General features: G+C 45.3%; 1 protein-coding gene across 3 annotated transcripts in view; it reads right to left on the reverse strand.

Annotated features, from left to right (window-relative positions):
• LOC120997021 (WAP four-disulfide core domain protein 5-like) overlaps nt 1-21,325 on the reverse strand; it is an 884,590-nt gene extending 863,265 nt beyond the window's left edge. Inside the window, exons 1-2 of one of the 3 annotated variants that reach the window (XR_005778036.1) lie at nt 21,302-21,325; nt 3,036-3,182 (exon numbers count right to left, since the gene is read on the reverse strand). Coding sequence is in view for 2 of the 3 variants with exons in the window: in XM_040426935.1 (XP_040282869.1) it covers nt 3,036-3,182; nt 20,318-20,378 (208 nt within the window). In the remaining variant the exon portion in view is untranslated. Of the gene's footprint in view, nt 1-3,035; nt 3,183-20,317; nt 20,464-21,301 lie in introns of those variants that run through there. The other 2 variants (XM_040426935.1, XM_040426934.1) reach the window with 2 other exon arrangements.
• Between the last annotated feature and the right edge of the window lie 1,092 nt (nt 21,326-22,417).

The raw sequence follows: 22,417 nt of genomic DNA on the forward strand, positions 1-22,417 counted from the left end.
TTTAGTAGTTTTCATGCAGAGACAATATTGGAATCGCAGTTCCTTGGCATACAGTCGATTTTGTAATACGGTTGATGCAGGCAATTACAGCTTGAGCAAGGTGCTTACAGAGTGTTAAACACAGGACTTGCAGTACAGGAGCTTGCACTCTATTTCTGTCTGATCCTGGAATATAGCAAATCTTCTCCAAGGCCCATTAACCTAGTTCTGGCTTTATATCCTTGGTTGTAGCTTTATAAAGTACCTCCTTATTCTGAGTACCTCTTGCTTCTCTGATCTTTGCCTCTGTCTCTCTCAGCTTCCTCAGGCTCTTTCCTTTAAGTATTCCTGTTTCTGCATAAGGGAATTCAGGAGGAGAACCTTCCCCTGATAGCAGGCTTCAGGCCTGGACTGGTTTCTGACATCGTCTAATCTCCAACTGCAGATCACAGACACTAGACTCCGTCTCCCTTCTACTTCCCTGACTGGGCCTTATATAAACTAGGGCTCCCTAGCTCCCTCTAAGGACTAGAAGCTGGAATGACACCCCTAGCAGGCCTGTACATGCAAGTTTCAAGTAACAGGGAAATACATGCATTACATTAAATGACATTTTATAAAACTGACATATACCAACTTCCCCATAATTAAGGAGGGACGACAGCACACCAAGTGACACTTTGTAGTGACGGGCATTACAGTCCCCGTACACTACACACGTTCAGACAAAACGCTGGCCGCCGGGCAGGCCAGCACCTCCAAGGCATAAAAGGCTAGCTCTGGCCACGTGGACAATTTGGAGACCCAGAAGTTGAATGGGGCCGAACCATCAGTCAGTACGTGGAGGGGTGTGCACAGGTACTGTTCCACCATGTTAGTGAAATGTTGCCTCCTGCTAACACGTTCCGTATCAGGTGGTGGTGCAGTTAGCTGTGGCGTGGTGACAAAACTTTTCCACATCTCTGCCATGCTAACCCTGCCCTCAGAGGAGCTGGCCGTGACACAGCTGCGTTGGCGACCTCTTGCTCCTCCTCTGCCTTCGCATTGGGCTTCCACTTGTTCCCCTGTGACATTTGGGAATGCTCTCAGTAGCGCGTCTACCAACGTGCGCTTGTACTCGCGCATCTTCCTATCACGCTCCAGTGCAGGAAGTAAGGTGGGCACATTGTCTTTGTACCGGGATCCAGCAGGGTGGCAACCCAGTAGTCCGCACACGTTAAAATGTGGGCAACTCTGCTGTCGTTGCGAAGGCACTGCAGCATGTAGTCGCTCATGTGTGCCAGGCTGCCCAGAGTTAAGGACAAGCTGTCCTCTGTGGGAGGCGTATCGTCATCGTCCTGCGTTTCCCCCCAGCCATGCACCAGTGATGGGCCCTTGCTGCGTTGGGTGCCACCCCGCTGTGAACATGCTTCATCCTCATCCTCCTCCACCTCATCCTCGTCCTCCTCGTCCTCCAGTAGTGGGCCCTGTCTGGCCACATTTGTACCTGGCCTCTGCTGTTGCAAAAATCCTCCCTCTGAGTCACTTCTAAGAGACTGGCCTGAAAGTGCTAAAAATGACCCCTCTTCCTCCTCCTCCTCCTGGGCCACCTCCTCTTCCATCATCGCCCTAAGTGTTTTCTCAAGGAGACATAGAAGTGGTATTGTAACGCTGATAACGGCGTCATCGCCACTGGCCATGTTGGTGGAGTACTCGAAACAGCACAACAGGGCACACAGGTCTCGCATGGAGGCCCAGTCATTGGTGGTGAAGTGGTGCTGTTCCGCAGTGTGACTGACCCGTGTGTGGTGCAGCTGAAACTCCACTATGACATGCTGCTGCTCGCACAGTCTGTCCAGCATGTGCAAGGTGGAGTTCCACCTGGTGGGAACGTCGCATATGAGGCGGTGAGCGGGAAGGCCGAAATTACGCTGTAGTGCAGACAGGCGATCAGCGGCAGGATGTGAACGCCGGAAGCGCGCACAGACGACCCGCACTTTATGCAGCAGCTCTGACATGTCGGGGTAGTTGTGAATGAACTTCTGCACCACCAAATTCAGCACATGCACCAGGCAAGGGATGTTTGCAAACCGGCTAGTCCCAGAACTGCAACGAGATTTCGCCCATTATCGCACACCACCAGGCCGAGCTTAAGGCTCACCAGCAGCAACCACTCGTCAGTCTGTTTTTCTATACCCCGCCACAACTCCTGTGCGGTGTGGGGCCTGTCCCCCAAACATATGAGTTTCAGAATGGCCTGCTGACGTTTACCCCGGTCTGTGCTGAAGTTGGTGGTGAAGGTGTGTGGCTGACTGGATGAGCAGGTGGAAGAAGAGGAGGAGGAAGCCGAGTAGGAGGAAGAGGCAACAGGAGGCAAAGAATGTTGCCCTGCGATCCTTGGCGGCGGAAGGACGTGCGCCAAACAGCTCTTCGCCTGTGGCCCAGCCGCCACTACATTTACCCAGTGTGCAGTTAGGGAGATATAGCGTCCCTGGCCGTGCTTACTGGTCCACGTATCTGTGGTTAGGTGGACCTTGCCACAGATGGCGTTGCACACTTGATTTTATCGGACACTTGGTTGTGCAGGGAAGGCACGGCTCTCTTGGAGAAGTAGTGGCGGCTGGGAACAACATACTGTGGGACAGCAAGCGACATGAGCTGTTTGAAGCTGTCTGTGTCCACCAGCCTAAATGACAGCATTTCATAGGCCAGTAGTTTAGAAATGCTGGCATTCAGGGCCAGGGATCGAGGATGGCTAGGTGGGAATTTACGCTTTCTCTCAAATGTTTGTGAGATGGAGAGCTGAACGCTGCCGTGTGACATGGTTGAGATGCTTGGTGACACAGGTGGTGGTGTTGGTGGTACATCCCATGTTTGCTGGGCGGCAGGTGCCAACGTTCCTCCAGAGGCGGAGGAAGAGGCCGAGGCGGCGGCAGCAGCAGAAGAGGTAGGAGGGGGAGCCTGAGTGAGTTCCTTGTTTTTAAGGTGTTTACTCCACTGCAGTTCATGATTTGCACCAAATCCTGTCTAATAATGAGCTCCATCTACCTGTTGAGTTTGATTTCTAATGAACTTACCCTCGATGGGATCTATGCATTCTCTGGTGCACCGAATCCTGCAGCACTTTTCTTTTCCATAACAGTCATCGTCCAAATTGCACTGATCAGGAGGAATTTTAGGACGACACTTTGCTAATGGATCTAGGGGACATTTTCCAGGTTTCTCTGTAAATAAAGAAGTTGATGTGTCACAAACGTATCAGGTAGTTACATGTAGCCTCTTATAAACCAGATTCAAAAAGTGACAAATATCAGTAATAAACACTTTGGTCAAATGATCCCGTTTGTGACCAGCTTTGTTCTTGGTAGAAAGATTTTCCTTGTGTTGACAGAACTGTCTCATTCAGAAGGATCAGAGGCATAACCAGGGGCGTTGCTGGGGTCTGAAAACATCCGGGGCTCAAGCTCACTGAGTGGAAATTTGCATTATAAGAAATAACATACAAGCCAACGTACTTAAATAACAGGTTTTATTTCTATGGAGGTTCCGGAGATGGCTATGTACGGCAATCGGCTGTCTCTGGCACTCCGATAGAAAAGAATAGAGGAATTGTGCACATTTCTGACCAGCCTATCCGTCCATTTCAGGTGGGCTTCACAGGATACAGAGCCTCCATTATCGTGATCTGAGGAGGGGGGGTTGGGGAACCCATAGGACCCTCACCAATCCAATAGTGGATAGGGGACTACTTTCTTTAACTGGAAATTGGAATAATCTTTTAATGCTAAAATAAAATTTGTAAAAAAAAATGATAATAATGTAAAGGTGCATTTTGTGTCCCTCGCCAACTCTGCGTACAATTATCGGGAAGGAACAGTTCCATCCTGATAACTGTCTGCTGCTTGTTAGTGGAGGGGAAGAACTACATTTATACTTACAGGCTTGTGTCCTGGAAGATGTGTGCACACCTTGTACTTGTTCCGCTGATCCGCTACTTGAGGGCTGCACGGTCATGAGTTCAGTCACTTCGGTGCGCAATCCCGTCCTGCGGCACATGATCCCACGAGACTCGTGACCTCCCGTGGCGGGTCTCGCGGGATCACGCGCCGCAGGACGGGATTGCGCACTGAAGTGAATGAACTCATGCTCGCGCAGCCTGCAAGTAGCGGAACAAGTACAAGGAGGGTGGGGAGATGATCTGTGGGGTTGCCCAGGTCGAATCAATATTAAAGGGCCCTGGAATAGCCAAAAATGCTACCAGCATAACATAACATTCGGGGCACTGGACAAAACATACAGGGCTCAAGCCCCGAATGTTTGACCTAACGACGCCCCTGGGCATAACAGTAAAACCAGTAGATGTTCCATAGCTTTGTCCGTGTGGACTCTTGACAATCACTGAACTCTAACCTACAATGATGGTGTTGGTCAGATATAATTCTTCTGACTTTCTCTTTGCTTGGATTGTATATACTATAGGTTGAACCAACTTCCACAACTCAGCTCAGCCATAAATATAACTGCCTATTCTTGTCCGCAAAACGGACAAGAATTGGACAGGTTATATTTTTTATGAGGACCACGGAACGGAGAAACGGATGCGGACAACACACAGAGTGTTGTTCGTATCTTTTGTGGCCCCATTGAAATGAATAGGTCCGCATCCAAGCCGCAAAAACTGCGAAACAAAACAATGGTCGTATGCATGAGGCCATACAAGTGCAGGGAAAGATTAATTGGGGATCCAAATAGCCATTATACAGCTCTGTCATTCCAGCAATTTGTTGTAGGTAAGTGGCTTATATCTGTGGAAAAAGAGAAATACATACTCTGTTCACTTCTGCAGCTATATATGGTGAAAGCGTTTAGTGCCCTATTATAGTACAATACGAGAAAAATGGACGCTGTTCACATTTGGTGTTATTTGCAGTAAAATAATTTATTGGCCTATTTCAGTACAAAAATAAAAATATATTCGTCGCTTTTAGGGCTGTTTTAATTTCTGTTTAATTTGTTTAGTTTAGCTACAAGTCTGTCAGACAGAGAAGTGCCAGGCCATGCACAGAGGAGTGGCAGAGGCCTGAATGTTTCTGGCGCAGGCACTGGTCGCAGCAGAGTAAGGGGACGTGGCAGCAGGAGTCATCTAGCGGTCGTTTCTTGACCAGCAACCCAGCAGTTCTTGATTGGTTAACTCGGTCATCAACGTCATCCCAAGTGACATCAGACACCCCCAGCCAACAGTCAGTGGGTTCATCAGACATAACACTTAGTTGGCATTGCCCGGCAACAGGCCCTGTGCCCTCACCTGTCCTCAACCTGCCTCTGTCCTTTTAAGTTCCCTCACAGCAAGAAGTATTATATGCTGAAAACTCGACTCCACTTTGCAGCGAGGAAGAGCTACTAGAGGACAGTCAGCAGCTACTGCCCAGCCAAGATCTGGAGGAGACATCCGCCGCTTCCTCCACTAGGCAGAAAAATAGTGATGAGGAGAGCTTGTGTGTTTCGAGCGGTCAGGCTCCTGACCCAGAGACCATTGAGGAAGTCATCAGTGATGTGCAGACACTACTCGATGATGATGAAGCCGATTGCACTTGGGAGCAGGGTGAAGAAGGGGCTTCGTCATCATCAGGAGAAGAAGGTGGCAGCTTGCTAGTGAGCCAGCGGCGAAGCCAGCAAGTCGCTAGCGTGGCCGGGAGTCAGCAGGGTGGCAGCAGTGGGAGGTCGGGAGCCAAATGGGCATGGGGTAGAACACCTGCTATGCAGCAGCCTATCTGCCTGGAAAGGAGTGGTGCAGAGGTTTACCGAGGCAGCGGCAGTAGCAGTCAGCCAGTGAATAGTGTTGGAGGGAAAATCAGGTACTCGGAGGTGTGACAGTTTTTTGTGAAGCCGCCAGAGGAGGTCAACATGGCCATATGTAGAATATGTGGGCAGAAGGTGAAGCGTGGGTAGGGTGCACCACGGCCCTGAGTCAACATATGCAGAGTCACCATAAAGTGGCCTGGGAGAACTGTGGCTCTGATGTGGTGGTCCATCCTGCAGCAGCTACCGCTATGTCACCCAGTGGCACGTACCCAGTTTCAGCCAGTCAAAGCTCCACCACCTCAGCCGAAGTGAGCTGTCTGTCAATCCCATCTTTTGATGGTCCAGATTTTCCTGCTCCTACTCCTCGTCAGTCATTCTGTCAGCAATCAATCACCGAAGCGATTGCCAAGAGACAGCAGTATGCATGCACGCATCCAACGACAAAGAAGCTGAACGTGCTCCTGTCCAAGTTGCTGGTGCTGCAGTCCCTCCCTTTCCAAGTGTTGGACTCTGCACCTTTCAGGGAACTGATGGCTTGTGGCGAGCCGAGGGGGAGAGTCCCAAGCCGTCAGTTGTTAAAAAAAAGGCAGTACTAGCCCTGCACACACATGTAGAACAGAAGGTGGGCCAGTCCTTGAGCCTGTCGATGTCTGCCAAAGTGCACGGCAGTGCCAACGTGTGGAGCTGTAACTACGGTCAGGGACAATACATGTCCTTTACGGCTCACTGGGTGAATGTGGTTCCTGCACAGCCACACCAGCAACTTGGCCAGGTCAGGCCAGCACAGCCACACCAGCAACTTGGCCAGGTCACGCCGCTTCCGCCTCCTCGTTGTCACACCATTGGTCCTGCGAAAAAATGTCCGCCTCTGCCTCCTCATCCTCCACCATGTCCCCAGCCTCCAATGCAGGGACAAGTCACAGTGCCCCTCCAGCATACCACATGTGCAGGGCTCGGCGGTGTCACGCTGTTCTGCACCTGGTTTGCATTGCCTAACATAGTAACACAGGGGAGGAACTGCTCCGCGTAATGCATCAAGAAATCGAAATCTGGCTTTCTCCGCGACAACTGAAAATCGGAACCATGCTGACCGACAACGGGAAGAACATAGTTTCGGCGCTGCATCAAGGAAGGCTGAGCCATGCACCCTGCATGGTACACGTGTTCAATCTGATTGTCAAATGGTTCCTGAAGTCTTACACCCATCTGCAAGACATCCTAAAAATGGCCAGGAAACTTTGCATGCACTTCAGCCACTAGTACACCTCAAAACACACCCTCCTTCAGTTGCAGCGGCAGAACGGCATCCCCCAACATAGGCTGATATGTGACGTTTCCACTCGTTGGAATTGCACCCTCCATATGTTGGACCAACTATACGAACAGAGAAAAGCCATCAACGATTTCTTGATGATGCAAGCGGATAGGAGTACTCCACTGTGTAACTTCGATGTCAGCCACTGGCAGCTCAGGTATAACACCTGTCGTTTACTCAGGCCCTTTGAGGAGGCCACTTTATTTGTCAGTCGCCAGGACTATGGAATGAACAACGTCATTCCACTGCTTCATGTCCTGGAACAGATGCTGGTAACAAAGGCTGGTCCGGGAACAGAACACGTGGAGCCTTGATCTCACGGCTGAACTGGAAGAGGAGGAGGTGGGGGAGGAGGACATTGGAGCACAGACAATGGGTAGACAAATGGGTGGTTTTTCTACTCAGCTGACAGGACAGGAGCAGCAGGAGCAGCCAGAGGAGCTACAGGGCGATGAGGAAGATGAGACAGAGGACCCAGACACACCGTGGCAGTAGGCAGTGGAGATGGAGGCAGGGAGTCCCACCGAGTCACTTGCACAAATGGCACGATGCATGCTCACTTGCTTGCGTAGTGATAGCCGAATTGTCAACATTCGGCAGAGGGATGACTTTTGGCTCTCCACCTTGTTGGACCCTCGCTACTGGTCTAGAATGGGGGCCTTTTTTACACCCACCAAGAGGGAGGACAAACTGAACTATTACAGAGACATCCTATGTAGTCAGTTGGCCACTGCCTATCTGCGTCATCGTCCATCCTCTCACAGGTCTGACCTGAGGCGCCCTCTGCGCTCACGTTCCACTGCCATGGCTGCTATGGAGGAGTGGGGTGGCAGGAGCAGTACCAGCTCCATCAGCAGCAGCCTGAGTCTACAGTCACTGATGAGCAGCTTTCTTCACCCGCATAGTGAAGAAACTACTCACCAGCAGTAGCAGCAGCAGCTAGACGTAGAGCAGAACCCGAACCAGCAGTTGGTGGCATATTTGGACAGCACCCTGCCACCCCACATTGAAGATCCACTGGACTACTGGGCAGCCAAACTGGATTTGTGGCTGCAAATTGCTGAGTTTGCCCTGGAAAAGCTGTCCTGCCCTGACAGTAGTGTGGCATCAGAGTGGGTGTTTAGTGCGGCGGGGGCCATAGTTATCCCAAGGAGAACTCGCCTGTCCACCCAAAATGTGGAGAGACTGACCTTTGCCAAGATGAATCAGTTTTTTGTGGGTTATTGTTCTGATGGATAAGATGAAGGGCAAAATAATCAGTGATGTCAACACAGACTTACTGCTAACACCCTCTCCACTCTGTCGGGGGTTCTACTTGTATAAGCGTTTAATAGAACAGTTTCTGTAGGCATCTATGTGGAATCAGCTGACGAGGGTGTAAAAGGAATGCGCTTCTTCTTTACACTAACATCGACCTGTAAGGCTGAGTTAATACTTCATTTATTGGGTCAGTTTTGGCCCTGTGACTGCCCAAATAAGTGAAGTGTGCAGTGATTCTAAGAGTGACGCCTGTCATCTGCATGTCATACGGACTCACAGTATTATTTCACTACCCCAGCAGACTCCCTATGCGTGTTACTGCAAGGCACAGTGTTCTACACCCCTAAAAAGGCTCTCTGCAGACAGGAAATAGCCGTTTGTAATGCGATTCGTCGCAAATTAGTTCGGATCAAAGCACATTTTTCCGGAAAACCAGCGAACCATACTGCTGTCTCTTGTGATCTAATCCCATTTGCAAGCCCGTGTGTGTCAGGCCCACACAGACTGTATTGTGTCCGCTGGCTAGAGGACGGTCACTCCGCTTTTGCACCCTGCTCCCTCTTCTGCTGTGCTGGTGGCTCTGTGCGACCACCGCCTCTTCCTCCGAACTACATAGGTCACTCGCATGACCTTGATTCCATGTGGGGTCGAGGACCTCATCGTCCTCTACATCATCTTCCACCCAGTCTTCACCCCTGCCTTCCTTGTCGGTCTGCACACTTTCGAAAGCCACAGCAGTTGACACCTGTGTTTCGTCATCATACGTGACGCGCTGTGATGGTCCTCCCTTGGGCATCGGTGGACTCAATCTCTTCCACTTCTGGGGCAGGGCTAGGTGGATGGCCCTGGGAAACCCTGCTAACAGAGTCATCAAAAAGCAGAAGAGACTGCTGCATGACTTGGGGCTCAGACTGCTTGGCTGATTTGCAAGGGGGTAAGGTGAAAGACTGATGGGCATCGGCTGCAGGTGCCAACTGTGGTCTTTCAGCAGGAGACTGGGTGGGAGATAATGTGAAGGAACTGGATCCACTGTCAGCAACCCAATCTACTATCGCCTGTACTTGTTCAGGCTTCACCATTCGTAGAGCCGCATTAGGCCCGACCAAATACCGCTGCAGGTTCTGTCGCTTACTCGCACCTGAGGAAGGGGTTTCACTTGTGCATGTAGCTGGCACAGATCGGCCACGTCCTCTCTCTGCAACAGGAGCTCCACCAGCAGCACTACGACCTGGGCCACGTTCCTTATTTGACGCTCTCCTCATATTTCTTGAGTTTAGGATCTTGCCCTAAATGGGTGTTTAATTAATAGTAGAATAGAACGACAGTATGTAAAGGCTGTATCTTACACAGCCAGAACCAGACTAGGCCTTAATTAAAGATTTCTTTGCCCAAAATTGCTGTATTTCAAATGCCTGAATCAAACCCCTGTATGTAAAGGGTGTATCTCACATGGCCTGAACCACTGTAGGCCTGAATTAAATATTGGTGCAGCAAATGGCGGTATTTCAAATCTCTGAATCTAACCCAAATGTATTAAGGGTGTATCTCACAATGACATACGCAGCAAAGGCTGCCAAATAAACTTTTTTTGCCCAAATGGGTGTTTGTTTAATAACTCAATATGGCAGCAGTGTATAACCCAGGAATTTTAAACGTGCTTATGCTGCAAGGCCTGAAATATTGTGTATTTTGCCCCAAAAAGGGTGTTATATTAATAAAAAATATATAACCCCTGTAAATACAGGGTGTATCTCACACGCATGACCCACTGTAGGCATGAATTAAAGATTTCTTTGCCCAAAATGGCTGTTTTTCAAAAGCCTAAATCAAACCCCTGTATGTAAAGGGTGTATCTCACACGGCCTGAACCACTGTAGGCCTCAATTAAACATTGGTGCACCAAATGGCGTATTTAAAATCTCTGAATCTAAATGTATTAAGGGTGTATCTCACAATGACATCTCCATCAAAGGCTGCCAACTAATTTTTTTACCCAAACGAGTGTTTGTTTAACAACTGAATTTGACAGCAGTATATAAGCCTGTAATGTCACACGTGCTGATGCTGCAAGGCCTGAAAATAGTGTTTTTTGGCAAAAAAGTGTGTTTTTAACCACTTCCCATCTGGGCCCTTTGCCCCCTTCCTGACCAGGCCAAATTTTGCAAAACTGACATATCTCACTTTATGTGGTAATAACTTTGGAACGCTTTTATTTATCCAAGTCATTTAGAGATTGTTTTCTCGTGACACATTGTACTTCATGATAGTCATAAATTTGAGTCAAAATATTTCACCTTTATTTATGAAAAAATCCCAAATTTACCCAAAAATTAGAAAAATTCGCAATTTTCTAAATTTCAATTTCTCTGCTTTTAAAACAGAAAGTGATACCTCATAAAATATTTATTATTTAACATTCCCCATATGTCTACTTTATGTTGGCATCATTTTGGAAATGTCATTTTATTTTTTTAGGACGTTAGAAGGCTTAGAATTTTAGAAGCAATTCTTAAAATTTTTAAGAAAATTGCCAAAACCCACTTTATAAGGACCAGTTCAGGTCTGAAGTCACTTTGTGGGGCCTACATAGTGAATACCCCCATAAATGACCCCATTGTAGAAACTACACCCCTCAAGGTATTCAAAACAGATTTTACAAACTTTGTTAACCCTTTAGGCGTTCCACAAGAATTAAAGGAAAATGGAGATCAAATTTTTAAATTTCACTTTTTTGGCAGATTTTCCATTTTAATCAATTTTTTTCTTTAACACATCGATGGTTAACAGCCAAACAAAACTCAATATTTATTACCCAGATTCTGCGGTTTACAGAAACACCCCACATGTGGTCATAAACTGCTGTATGGGCACACGGCAGGGCTCAGAAGAAAAGGAACTCCACATGGTTTTTAGATGCCATGTCCCATTTGAAGCCCCCTGATGCACCCTTACAGTAGAAACTCCCAAGAAGTGACCCCATTTTGGAAACTAGGGGATAAGGTGCCAGTTTTATTAGTACTATTTTTGGGTACATATGATTTTTTGATCATTCATTATAACACTTTATGGGGCAAGGTGACCAAAAAATTGGTTGTTTTAGCACAGTTTCTATTTATTTATTTTTACAGCGTTCACCTGAGGGGTTCAGTCAAGTGACATTTTTATAGAGCAGATTGTTACGGACGTGGAAATACCTAATATGTATACTTTTTCTCATTTATTAAAGTTTTACACAATAATAGCATTTTTGAAACCAAAAAATTATGTTTTAATGTGTCCATGTTCTGAGAGCTATAGTTTTTTTATTTTTTGAGAGATTTTCTTATGTAGGGGCTCATTTTTTGCGGGATGAGGTGACGGTTTTATTGGTACCATTTTGTGGGACATACGCGTTTTTGATCACTTGGTGTTGCACCTTTTGTGATGCAAGGTGACAAAAATTGCTTGTTTTGACACCGTTTTTTTTTTTCTTTTTTTACGGTGTTCACCCGAGGGGTTAGGTCATGTGATATTTTTATAGAGCTGGTTTTTACAAACGCGGCAATACTAAATATGTCTATTTTATTTTATTTTTTCTATTTTTAATTTTTTTTTTTATTCCTTACTTGGGATTTTTTTTTTTTTTACATGTGAAACTTTTTTTTATTTTATTTTTTCAACCCTTAATTTTATTTTTATTTTTTTTTACACTTTTCGTCCCCCATAAGGTCATACAAGACCTCTGGGGGACATTTGCTTCACTTTTTCTTTTTTTTTTCACTGTTGATTTCTCCTGTAACTGGGGCTGACATAGTAGCCCCAGTTACAGGACAAATGCACCCCTATAGAGGCTGTACAGCAGCAATCCAGCGCTGTACAGCCTCACAGCAGGGCTGATCGAGGTCTCTGAGAGACCTCACACAGCTCCTGCACACTCCGGTCACGGCGGTCACATGACCGCCGGGCCGGAACAGGAAGCGCTTAGCGCTTCCTTCTCTGCAGACACAGCGCTCGGTCAGCGCTGTGTCTGCAGCGATCGTGAAGGCAGGGACACCTGGGCACTGTCCCTGCCTTGTCTTAGGGTTGCCCTGCTGTCACTGACAGCGGGCAACCCGATCAGCAGCTGCACGATTAGCGTGCAGCTGCTATTTCTGACAGGACGTTTTAAAACGTGCTGTCAGAAATAGACGTCCACCCATAGGACGTTTATATCCTATGGGCGGACGTGAGGCGGTTAAAACCACAAAAAATGATGGGTGTATTTTTAGCTTAAATTGCACACTGACTAATCCAGATGTTGTATATTGCCAAAAAAATTGGGATTTTCAATGTCCCAAAAGCTGGTGCACTGAGCTTGCATAAAATGGCTGCCCACCTAACTGACTTATTAAAGTTATTTTTTTTCGTCACTGGGCTCAGGGCAGGATAAAAAGATTGTGCCCTGCACCCACAAAACACAATGTATGTAGATCGCTGAGTTAGATTCAGATTTTGAGCAAAGAGTCTCTCCTATTCTCTCCCTGAAATCACCAGCAGCATCCTCCCCCTACACTAAGCACAGCAGAGTGACGTGCAGCGCTATGTGACTCCAGCTTATATAGAGCCTGGGTCACATGCTGCACTGGCCAATCACAGCCATGCCATTAGTGATGGCTTCTAAGGTCAGACAGTTAACCGCTTTTTGATTGGCCGCTCTGCAGCCCTTCAAAAAGCGCCAAGAAAGCGCCGAACACTGAACACGAACTTTTACTGAAATGTTCGGGTTCGGGGTCCAAAAATCCTAAAGTTCGGTACGAACCCGAACTTTACAGTTCGGGTTCGCTCAACCCTAATCTCTAATAACATTGATCATCATGTCTATGGTGAAAATATGCTTTACTGGTCAGACACTCATGGTAAATGTCTCTGGTAAATCTAACTCCAGGAGATCAGCATGATGACCTATTAAAGGTTAAATGGTGGAATGGACATGTGTAGACACATCAGAGTAAGGATATATGTAAATGTCTATAGACCCCCCTATCCTTCCTGGTGGATATCTGTCAAAGGGGATTTCCATTAATTTAAGTTTGTTGAGTGAGACGTTGGAGGAAACCAATGGAATCTTGACCAAATCAAGAAAAAGCTTTTATCCTATACTTAACTGTAATGTACAATAGACATAAAGGAAATAGAGGAAGAGGATGAGCCTTAAAGAGATGGAGACAATGACATGAGAGGAATCATGTAATGTGAAAAGTTTGTGGATAGCTCACCACCCTCCTCAATACGGTAGGGGTGCTCTAGTCGAGGGGCTGCTCACTCAGTCAGTCCAGTAGTATAGAATAAAAGGATAGAAAAACGACTGGCACTCGCTATGTGGTACACATCAAACGTACTGTTTATTATCTGCCCACTCAGCAATGGAGTAGTAGCAGCAACACATACAATTAAAAATATGCACTAAAAAAAAACCCTAAAAGGAATAAAATTACTAAAGTGCCCTGGTTGTATAGATGTATAAATACAAAAACGCATATGTCAAAACATGGGACCTCCTAGGATATATGGGTAACAACAATATAACTTATTGGTGTGGAACCTGATCAATCCTATTGAGGATAATGTCTCTAGAGTGGCATGAATCGCCAAACCATTTGGTCTCCTATACAGTGTCCACAGTCTGTGTGTTCAATTGTTCCGGATCCAATAAGGACATCCACCAGTTGTAATGGCTGTGATATTGATGCTGCTGGGGGATATCACTCCCCTGTATATAATGCTTACTACAGCAGTCCTTTGGCCGGTATGTATTATGGCCTTGACATAGAATCTGTTGGAGGTAAATATCGCTTACCCTTAGACGAATGTTGCAGACAGTCCGGGTTGGCCGCTCGCTGTGCCGCTCACTTGTAGCGTCCTGGGCGGGTTTACAGCAGTCAGGCTCTGGTCACTCGCTGCACCGCTCACTCTCGGCGTCCTCGCACTCTGGTATTAGACACGTGGTACTTCAGAGATATCGCGGGACTTGGAAATTCACTTCCGGTATTCCTGTGAGAAGGTGCTTTAGGTAAAATGTAGAAATGGAGCGCTCCACTTATCAAGGATGATTTAAATCTTTATCATCATATCCGGAATGTTGCTGTAGACAGGGATATAACGCTAAACGCGTTTCGAAGACTTCCGTCCTCTTCCTCAGTAGCTATATCCCTGTTAGGACGTCGTCCCCTTTTATATCGTCACAAGCAATCCCCAAAATCTGGACTGGAATCCTTTATTTATATGATGCGATTTCTTCATGCGTTTTTGATGCGATTTAAAAAACGCATATGCGTTTTGTGTTAAATTTGGACTACAACTTCTTAATAAGTCCATATGACCCAAAACACGAAAATGATACGATATAAAATGTATAAATAAAAAACAAAAACTAAAAACAGGTTAAAAAATGTGATATATATAATATAGGAAGTACATATTCATAAGTCAACAGATGGAAACGAGATGACAGTACATAGAAAAAACTCCAGTATATAAAAGGACATCATCCTATATCTCTTATATCCTGATGTAATATAATCTTGATAGATGTTATGGGAAATGGTGCAAGGGGAGGTGGGCCCATCAACAAGAGGGGATCACACTGCCGATAAACGGCCAAAATGTGATCCCCAATTGAGTGAGGGGCACACCACCCATTCTATAGGAAACCAAAAAATTCCAGTTCCGCATTAAGCCCAGCTGGTATCAGGCTTCCGAAATTGTAAATTTGTTTGGATTCTGCCCTGGACATCCGTTCAATGTGATTTCCGCCCCTCCAATGTTTGTCTATTTTTTCTAAAGCCACAAACGACAAGCCTGAAGGGTCTTGTCCATGGACTTCTTTGAAGTGCCTTGAGAGTGAGTGTTTCTCATATCCTTTCTTAATATTAGAAATGTGTTCGGATATCCTCACTCTCAAGGCCCTCTTAGTCCGTCCAATATACTGTCTCGAACACGGACATTGAGCTAGGTAAATCACACTGACAGAGTTACACGTGAGAAATTGTTCTATCTCCCACACAAAAGTATTTTGTGTGGAAGATACCCTCTTCGTGTTTCTTGGAATTTTCGTGGTTTTGCAACAGATACACTGGCCACACTTATAAAAACCCTGCAAGTTAGTCAATCTTCCAGCATTTAGTATTTTTAACTTTTTAGTCTTGACCGAGGGAGCTACTTTTATTCCTAGGTTAGCCGCCCTCGTGTATATTATTTGTGGTCTTGGAGGTATTAGCCTACCTATTACTTTATCTTGCAAAAGGTGGTGCCAATGTCTTTTGATGATTTCTTCCACTTTCTTCCTTTGTGTTATATAGGGAAGAATAATTCTGAATTGAGGGTCTATCTCATTTTGTTCTGCTATTTTTACAGTCAATAGTGAGCTTCTTGGTAGCTTTCTCACCTTTTCCAATGACCCTTCTAGTATGTTACTCGGATATTGTTTGGCCAGGAACTTATCTCTCAGATGTAGGGCTTCCACTTCAAATTGGGCCTCTTCGGTACAGTTCCGTTTCAATCTACGGAACTGTCCGAAGGGTACATTTAATAGCCAGCTTGGCAAGTGGCAGCTGGAGTGTAATATAAATGCATTCCTGGCTGAGGGTTTTTGGTATGTCTTGCAGATGTATTTATTGGCTACTCTCGTAATTGCCAAATCTAAAAATTCAATTTCCATCATGTTAGTGCTACGGGTAAAAACCAAGTTCAAGTTATTTACATTTAATTCTACTAAAAATTTCTTAAGACTGTCTTGATCTCCCTTCCATATTAAAAGAACATCGTCAATATAACGTTGCCAGAGCACCAGGTCGCCCCCTCTATGCACATCAATGGTTGTCCGCTCCCATTGTGCTAGGAACAGGTTTGCATAGCTGGGGGCAAACCTGGTGCCCATGGCCGTTCCTCTAATCTGTAAATAAAAACTTCCTTCAAAGTAAAAATAGTTATGTTGTAAGATGTGTTCAATACCCTCTAAAATAAACTCTGATTGTTGCTTTTTCATTGTCTTACTGCTCTCCAATTGTGCTCTAATGGCTCTCAACCCAGCCTCATGGTCTATTACTGTGTAGAGAGACTGGATATCCAATGTGGTCATAATCCAGTCTTCTTCCACATTTAACCCTTCCAATATCTGAATGATTTGAGTAGTATCTCTCAGATATGATGTAGTCGTTTTCACCATGGGTTGTAGCCATGTGTCTATATATCTTGATAAGTTGCATGTTAGAGAGCCAATACCTGATACTATGGGGCGGCCCGGAGGACTCTCCATGTCCTTATGAACCTTAGGAAGGCAGTAAAAGACCGGGAGTCTTCCGGGCGTCCCCATAATATAGTCAGATTCCTGTTGTGATAGAATGCCCGTATGGGTACCTCTTTGGCAATATTCTTTCAACCTATCACTGAATGGCTTTGTGGGATCTGATTCAAGTTTTTTGTATGTCAGACTATCCGAGAGTTGTCTCAAGCACTCCTGTATATACTTTGTGGTGTCCAAAACGACGATAGCCCCCCCTTTGTCTGCGGGGCGTATCGTAATCTTTTCATTCTTTTGTAGTTCTCTGATTGCAGACACTTCTCCATTTGATAGATTTTTTCTATACAGTTGTTTTTCTTTTATTTTTCTAAGGTCAGTTTCCACATTCTTTTGGAAACTTCCCATTTCTGGACCGATTTCATTTCTGGGGAATTTTTTTGATTTATTCTTCAGGTTTGTATGTTTGAAATTATCTTCTCTTTGTATTGTTGTCAAGATCGTATTTTTGATAAAGTATTTTTTTAGGCATATATTCCTCATGAATTTTTGAATCCCAATGTAGGTAATAAATTTATTTAATTGTGCGCTGGGTGCAAATTTTAACCCCTTATTCAAGAGGGAACTTTGTGTCGGTGTCAATTTAGTATTACTTAAATTAATAATATTATCCTGTTCTGTGTTGTTTATATTTATCTGTGAGTCCTTCTTTTTCCTCCCCCTTCGTGTCTTGTTGTTTCTGATTGGTGATTGTGATGTGGTTGTTTCTGAATTTCTCTCTGAGTGTATATTGGTGATGTTCTCTGGTGATCTCTCAGTCCTGGTGTACGTGCCGGGTGTGGTGAGTAATATGATTCTTCCTGTCTGTGATGATTGTGATGTCTCAAGTTGTATTGGTGTCTCTGGGGTGTCTGTGCCCTCCTGTTGTGCTCCGGTGATCGTAAGTGTCTGGATTTCATCCTTGGTGAATGGTGTGGTGGAGTCCCATCTAAAAAAGGCTGCTGCGCCAATGTTTCAAACCTATTTCTGGTTGGTATTGTAGGTCTTATTTGTTCTACAGGGATTAATACAGGTCTATCTCTGATGTCTACTTCATTATAGTCTCTGTATTGTGGTTTGGAGACAGAACTATGTTTTTTGCTTTTTTTCGCAATTATTTCAGATTCAGTCTTATCCAAACTCTTACATATTCTATCCTGCCATAAATTTAAAATACTATCTTTAGGTAGTAAATCTATTTTTATTTTCATCCGATTAATTTCTTCTGTAATATTCCCCAAAATTTGCACTCTCCTTTTTATAATTAATTCAACTAATGCCCGTGATTGTATATGTAGGAGGTTTGTCCACTCAAGATTAAATTCCTCCCCATATAAATCCTGTGCTGGGGTTTTCAATAGTTGTAGGCCTTTTGGGATCCTATCTTGGTCAAGATATTGACGTAGGGATCTAATCTCCCAATTGTGTTTCAACTGTTTTATAACCAAATATTCTAATTCTCTAAATATGTCATGTACAGATTTGGTTTCGTTGTTCTCCATTGATGGTGCTTCAAATAGAAAGGTGTCTGCTTTTTGTTTTTTCAGTTCAATGTGATTCCACATATCCATCTTGAGATTGGTGGGAGCTAAATCCACAATTGAGTGATAAAGAATATGTAATGTGAAAAGTTTGTGGATAGCTCACCACCCTCCTCAATACGGTAGGGGTGCTCTAGTCGAGGGGCTGCTCACTCAGTCAGTCCAGTAGTATAGAATAAAAGGATAGAAAAACGACTGGCACTCGCTATGTGGTACACATCAAACGTACTGTTTATTATCTGCCCACTCAGCAATGGAGTAGTAGCAGCAACACATACAATTAAAAATATGCACTAAAAAAAAACCCTAAAAGGAATAAAATTACTAAAGTGCCCTGGTTGTATAGATGTATAAATACAAAAACGCATATGTCAAAACATGGGACCTCCTAGGATATATGGGTAACAACAATATAACTTATTGGTGTGGAACCTGATCAATCCTATTGAGGATAATGTCTCTAGAGTGGCATGATTCGCCAAACCATTTGGTCTCCTATACAGTGTCCACAGTCTGTGTGTTCAATTGTTCCGGATCCAATAAGGACATCCACCAGTTGTAATGGCTGTGATATTGATGCTGCTGGGGGATATCACTTCCCTGTATATAATGCTTACTACAGCAGTCCTTTGGCCGGTATGTATTATGGCCTTGACATAGAATCTGTTGGAGGTAAATATCTCTTACCCTTAGACGAATGTTGCAGACAGTCCGGTTTGGCTGCTCGCTGTGCCGCTCACTTGTAGCGTCCTGGGCGGGTTTACAGCAGTCAGGCTCTGGTCACTCGCTGCACCGCTCACTCTCGGCGTCCTCGCACTCTGGTATTAGACACGTGGTACTTCAGAGATATCGCGGGACTTGGAAATTCACTTCCGGTATTCCTGTGAGAAGGTGCTTTAGGTAAAATGTAGAAATGGAGCGCTCCACTTATCAAGGATGATTTAAATCTTTATCATCATATCCGGAATGTTGATGTAGACAGGGATATAACGCTAAACGCGTTTCGAAGACTTCCGTCCTCTTCCTCAGTAGCTATATCCCTGTTAGGACGTCGTCCCCTTTTATATCGTCACAAGCAATCCCCAAAATCTGGACTGGAATCCTTTATTTATATGATGCGATTTCTTCATGCGTTTTTGATGCGATTTAAAAAACGCATATGCGTTTTGTGTTAAATTTGGACTACAACTTCTTAATAAGTCCATATGACCCAAAACACGAAAATGATATGATATAAAATGTATAAATAAAAAACAAAAACTAAAAACAGGTTAAAAAATGTGATATATATAATATAGGAAGTACATATTCATAAGTCAACAGATGGAAACGAGATGACAGTACATAGAAAAAACTCCAGTATATAAAAGGACATCATCCTATATCTCTTATATCCTGATGTAATATAATCTTGATAGATGTTATGGGAAATCATGAGAGGAATCATGATGAAGATATTATGAGATTTTAAAAGTTTGACTCAGAGCTGGGGGTTGTGTAAAAACAGGCTTACCTTATACATGTCCTGCAGCTTCAGAGTTGCTCTGAACCCACACCTTCCCACATAGATGGTGTCACATCCATCATTCTGATGACTGACCACTACTGCCAATCAATGACTTCGGTGGTCATGTGTGAATGAATGACACATGACCACTGAGGTCAGTGATTGAAAGCAGAAATCATGTGAACGATGGATGTGATGTCATTGCTGCAGGACCAGATGAGTGGCAGGTTATATAAAAGGTGAAGGGTTTTTCCTTTCATTTACAGCCCCCTGCATTGGACCTAATTTTGAAAAATCTTTGAAAACGTCTTTAAGGCTCATTCACATATGCACCCCAGTTCTCCCTTCCCAGAGAAAAAACAAGCCCTTATTCAAAAAGTGATGAAACAAATGATTCTATACTTTCCTATGGGGTCTTTTTGTCTTTGGTGGCATCAGCTTTGCCACGGACCTCTTTCATTATATGCAATGTTACTCAATCCAACTATGAACATTAGACAAGAGTCCAGCTTGGCCATCAGTTGTATCCAGCACAGGAGAACTAGCCAGACACAGCTGAAATATTTAAACCAACCCATAGATACACCTTAGAAGGTTCTCTATTCATCCCTGTGACTCATTAGCATGCTTATTAGGATTACCTGGTGGTGATGGTGTTGGTTCGTCATAGTAGTCTGCTAAGGCTCCTGCACAGCACAACATTAGAAGAATGAGAAATCCGGGCACCGGTGCCAAATCTGCTGAGCACTGGAAGTATGAGCCATCCAGGTGAAGGACTCACTTTTTTATAGAGATGTAGAAGTAGGGAGTGTAACGAACCAGAGGGTGTGAACCCACTTTTGCCACTGACTGGCTACTCTCTGGAAGGGCGTGACTAAGCAACACCTGGTATTCACTAGAGCCTCTGGTAGTGAGGATAGACTTGAGCCAAGGTAGTTGCCAGCAGCGACTCCTAGAGTGACACAAAGTCAGTGACAGCTGGTCCGGAGGACCAGAAGATACCAGCGATGGTACCAGCAGAGTCAGACAGCGATTTAGATACAGATTCAGATAGCAATTCCCCCTCCAGGGAAGCCAGGGACCCTCTCACGAAGGCAAAACGGAAGCAGTGAGGCACTGCCAACAAAACACAACAGAAGCAATTAAAGGGGTATTCCCATCTCAGACAAAGGGGGCATGTCGCTATTGTTTGATAGGTGCGGGTCCCACCACTAGGACCTTCACCACCTCCCAGTGGTGGAACCCACACCTATCAGACAATGGGGGCATATCCTAGCAACATGGCCTCATTGTCTGAGATGGGAGAACCCCTTTAAACACTGCCAGGCTGTCAGATGCAGTTGCGCACTGCTAGGCGATACAAAGAACAGACAGGGATACAGATTATACAGGGAAGGCATAGAACAGACCAGGGCATACCATAATACAGGACAGGTACAGATCAGAACAGGCAAGAACCTGACAGCGCAACATCACAGAACAGCTGCCTGCGAACAGACGCGGCAAAAACAGAATACATAATACAACAATGAAAAAACATGCAAAACCATACAAACGGGCAGACGGTAAGACCCCCTGGGTCAGCAGCAAGGGGCTACACCAAACACGGAAATAGAAACACTGACCGCAAGCTCCACAGCTCACAGGTAGACATAGCTGATTAACGAGGCACCTGAGAAGCCGCACCCAGGCACAGATCAGGGGAAGTTAACCCCATCAGAGCAGGAGAACAGAACTGCAGCATACGGGTAGGTTACCCGACACTGCTAGGTTTTATGTGTATTTCCCTTTAAGCCAGTTAGGCCTGTGCAGGTGATCCCTGTTCCAGTCAGCAGAGGGAGCTCCCAGTGCAGTATTAATAGGCAGGGCCTAGCCTAGGAAGGGAGTTCAGAAGTTTCTAGAGCCTGAGGAAGCTGAGAGAGAGACAGAGGCAAGTCAAGAAAAGCAAGAGGTACTAGAGACAACAGAGGAGGTACTTGATAATTATAAAGCCAAGGATATACGCCAGAGCTAGTGCATTGGGCCTTGGAGAAGAGTTTCTATGTCCCAGGATCAGTCAGGAATAGAGTGCAAGCCGCCTGTACTGCAAGTCCTGTGTTTAACACTCTGAAGTCACCTTGCTATATACATATATATTGCCTGCATCAACTGTATTGAAAATCAACTGTCTTCAAAGGAACTGCGCTTCCGTCAATGTCCATATATGATGACTACTAAAGTTTGAATTCTGTTTTAACATCACGTGGTTCTTCAGTTATTCCTGCTGTCAGCAAACGGCGTGCCACCGTTTAATTGGCACTGGCGTCACGAACATTTCTCATCATCACCTGCCCTTGCAGAGAGTCAGCCGTCTCAGGTTAGTGTCTATTGCACTACAACACCCAGGAACACTATTAACCCTGACTTGAGTACGCTGCAGAACCACACAGGCCGCAGTACAGGACGTTGACCCTGGCATCCAGCATATACGGAGACACCGCAGCCAGTATGCCAGGGCACAACCAACCCGTGTGACCAGGGGCTTAGCTAGAAGTGACTGGGCCCCACAGCAATTTTTTGTATGGGCCGCACCCCCCGCGCTTCGCAACTCCCTCCTCCTGTGTAAACCCCACTCCTTTGGCTAGTCACGATCTAGACCAGACCAGGCTGCCACGCCATCCTTTTCCTATATATATATATATACACACTATCAGTCATGTAGTGTCATTGTCTAAGATTACACAATCCCTTTAATACTTTTT

The sequence above is a fragment of the Bufo bufo genome, chromosome 4 (genome assembly GCF_905171765.1).
Source record: "Bufo bufo chromosome 4, aBufBuf1.1, whole genome shotgun sequence".
Classification (NCBI taxonomy): domain Eukaryota; kingdom Metazoa; phylum Chordata; class Amphibia; order Anura; family Bufonidae; genus Bufo; species Bufo bufo.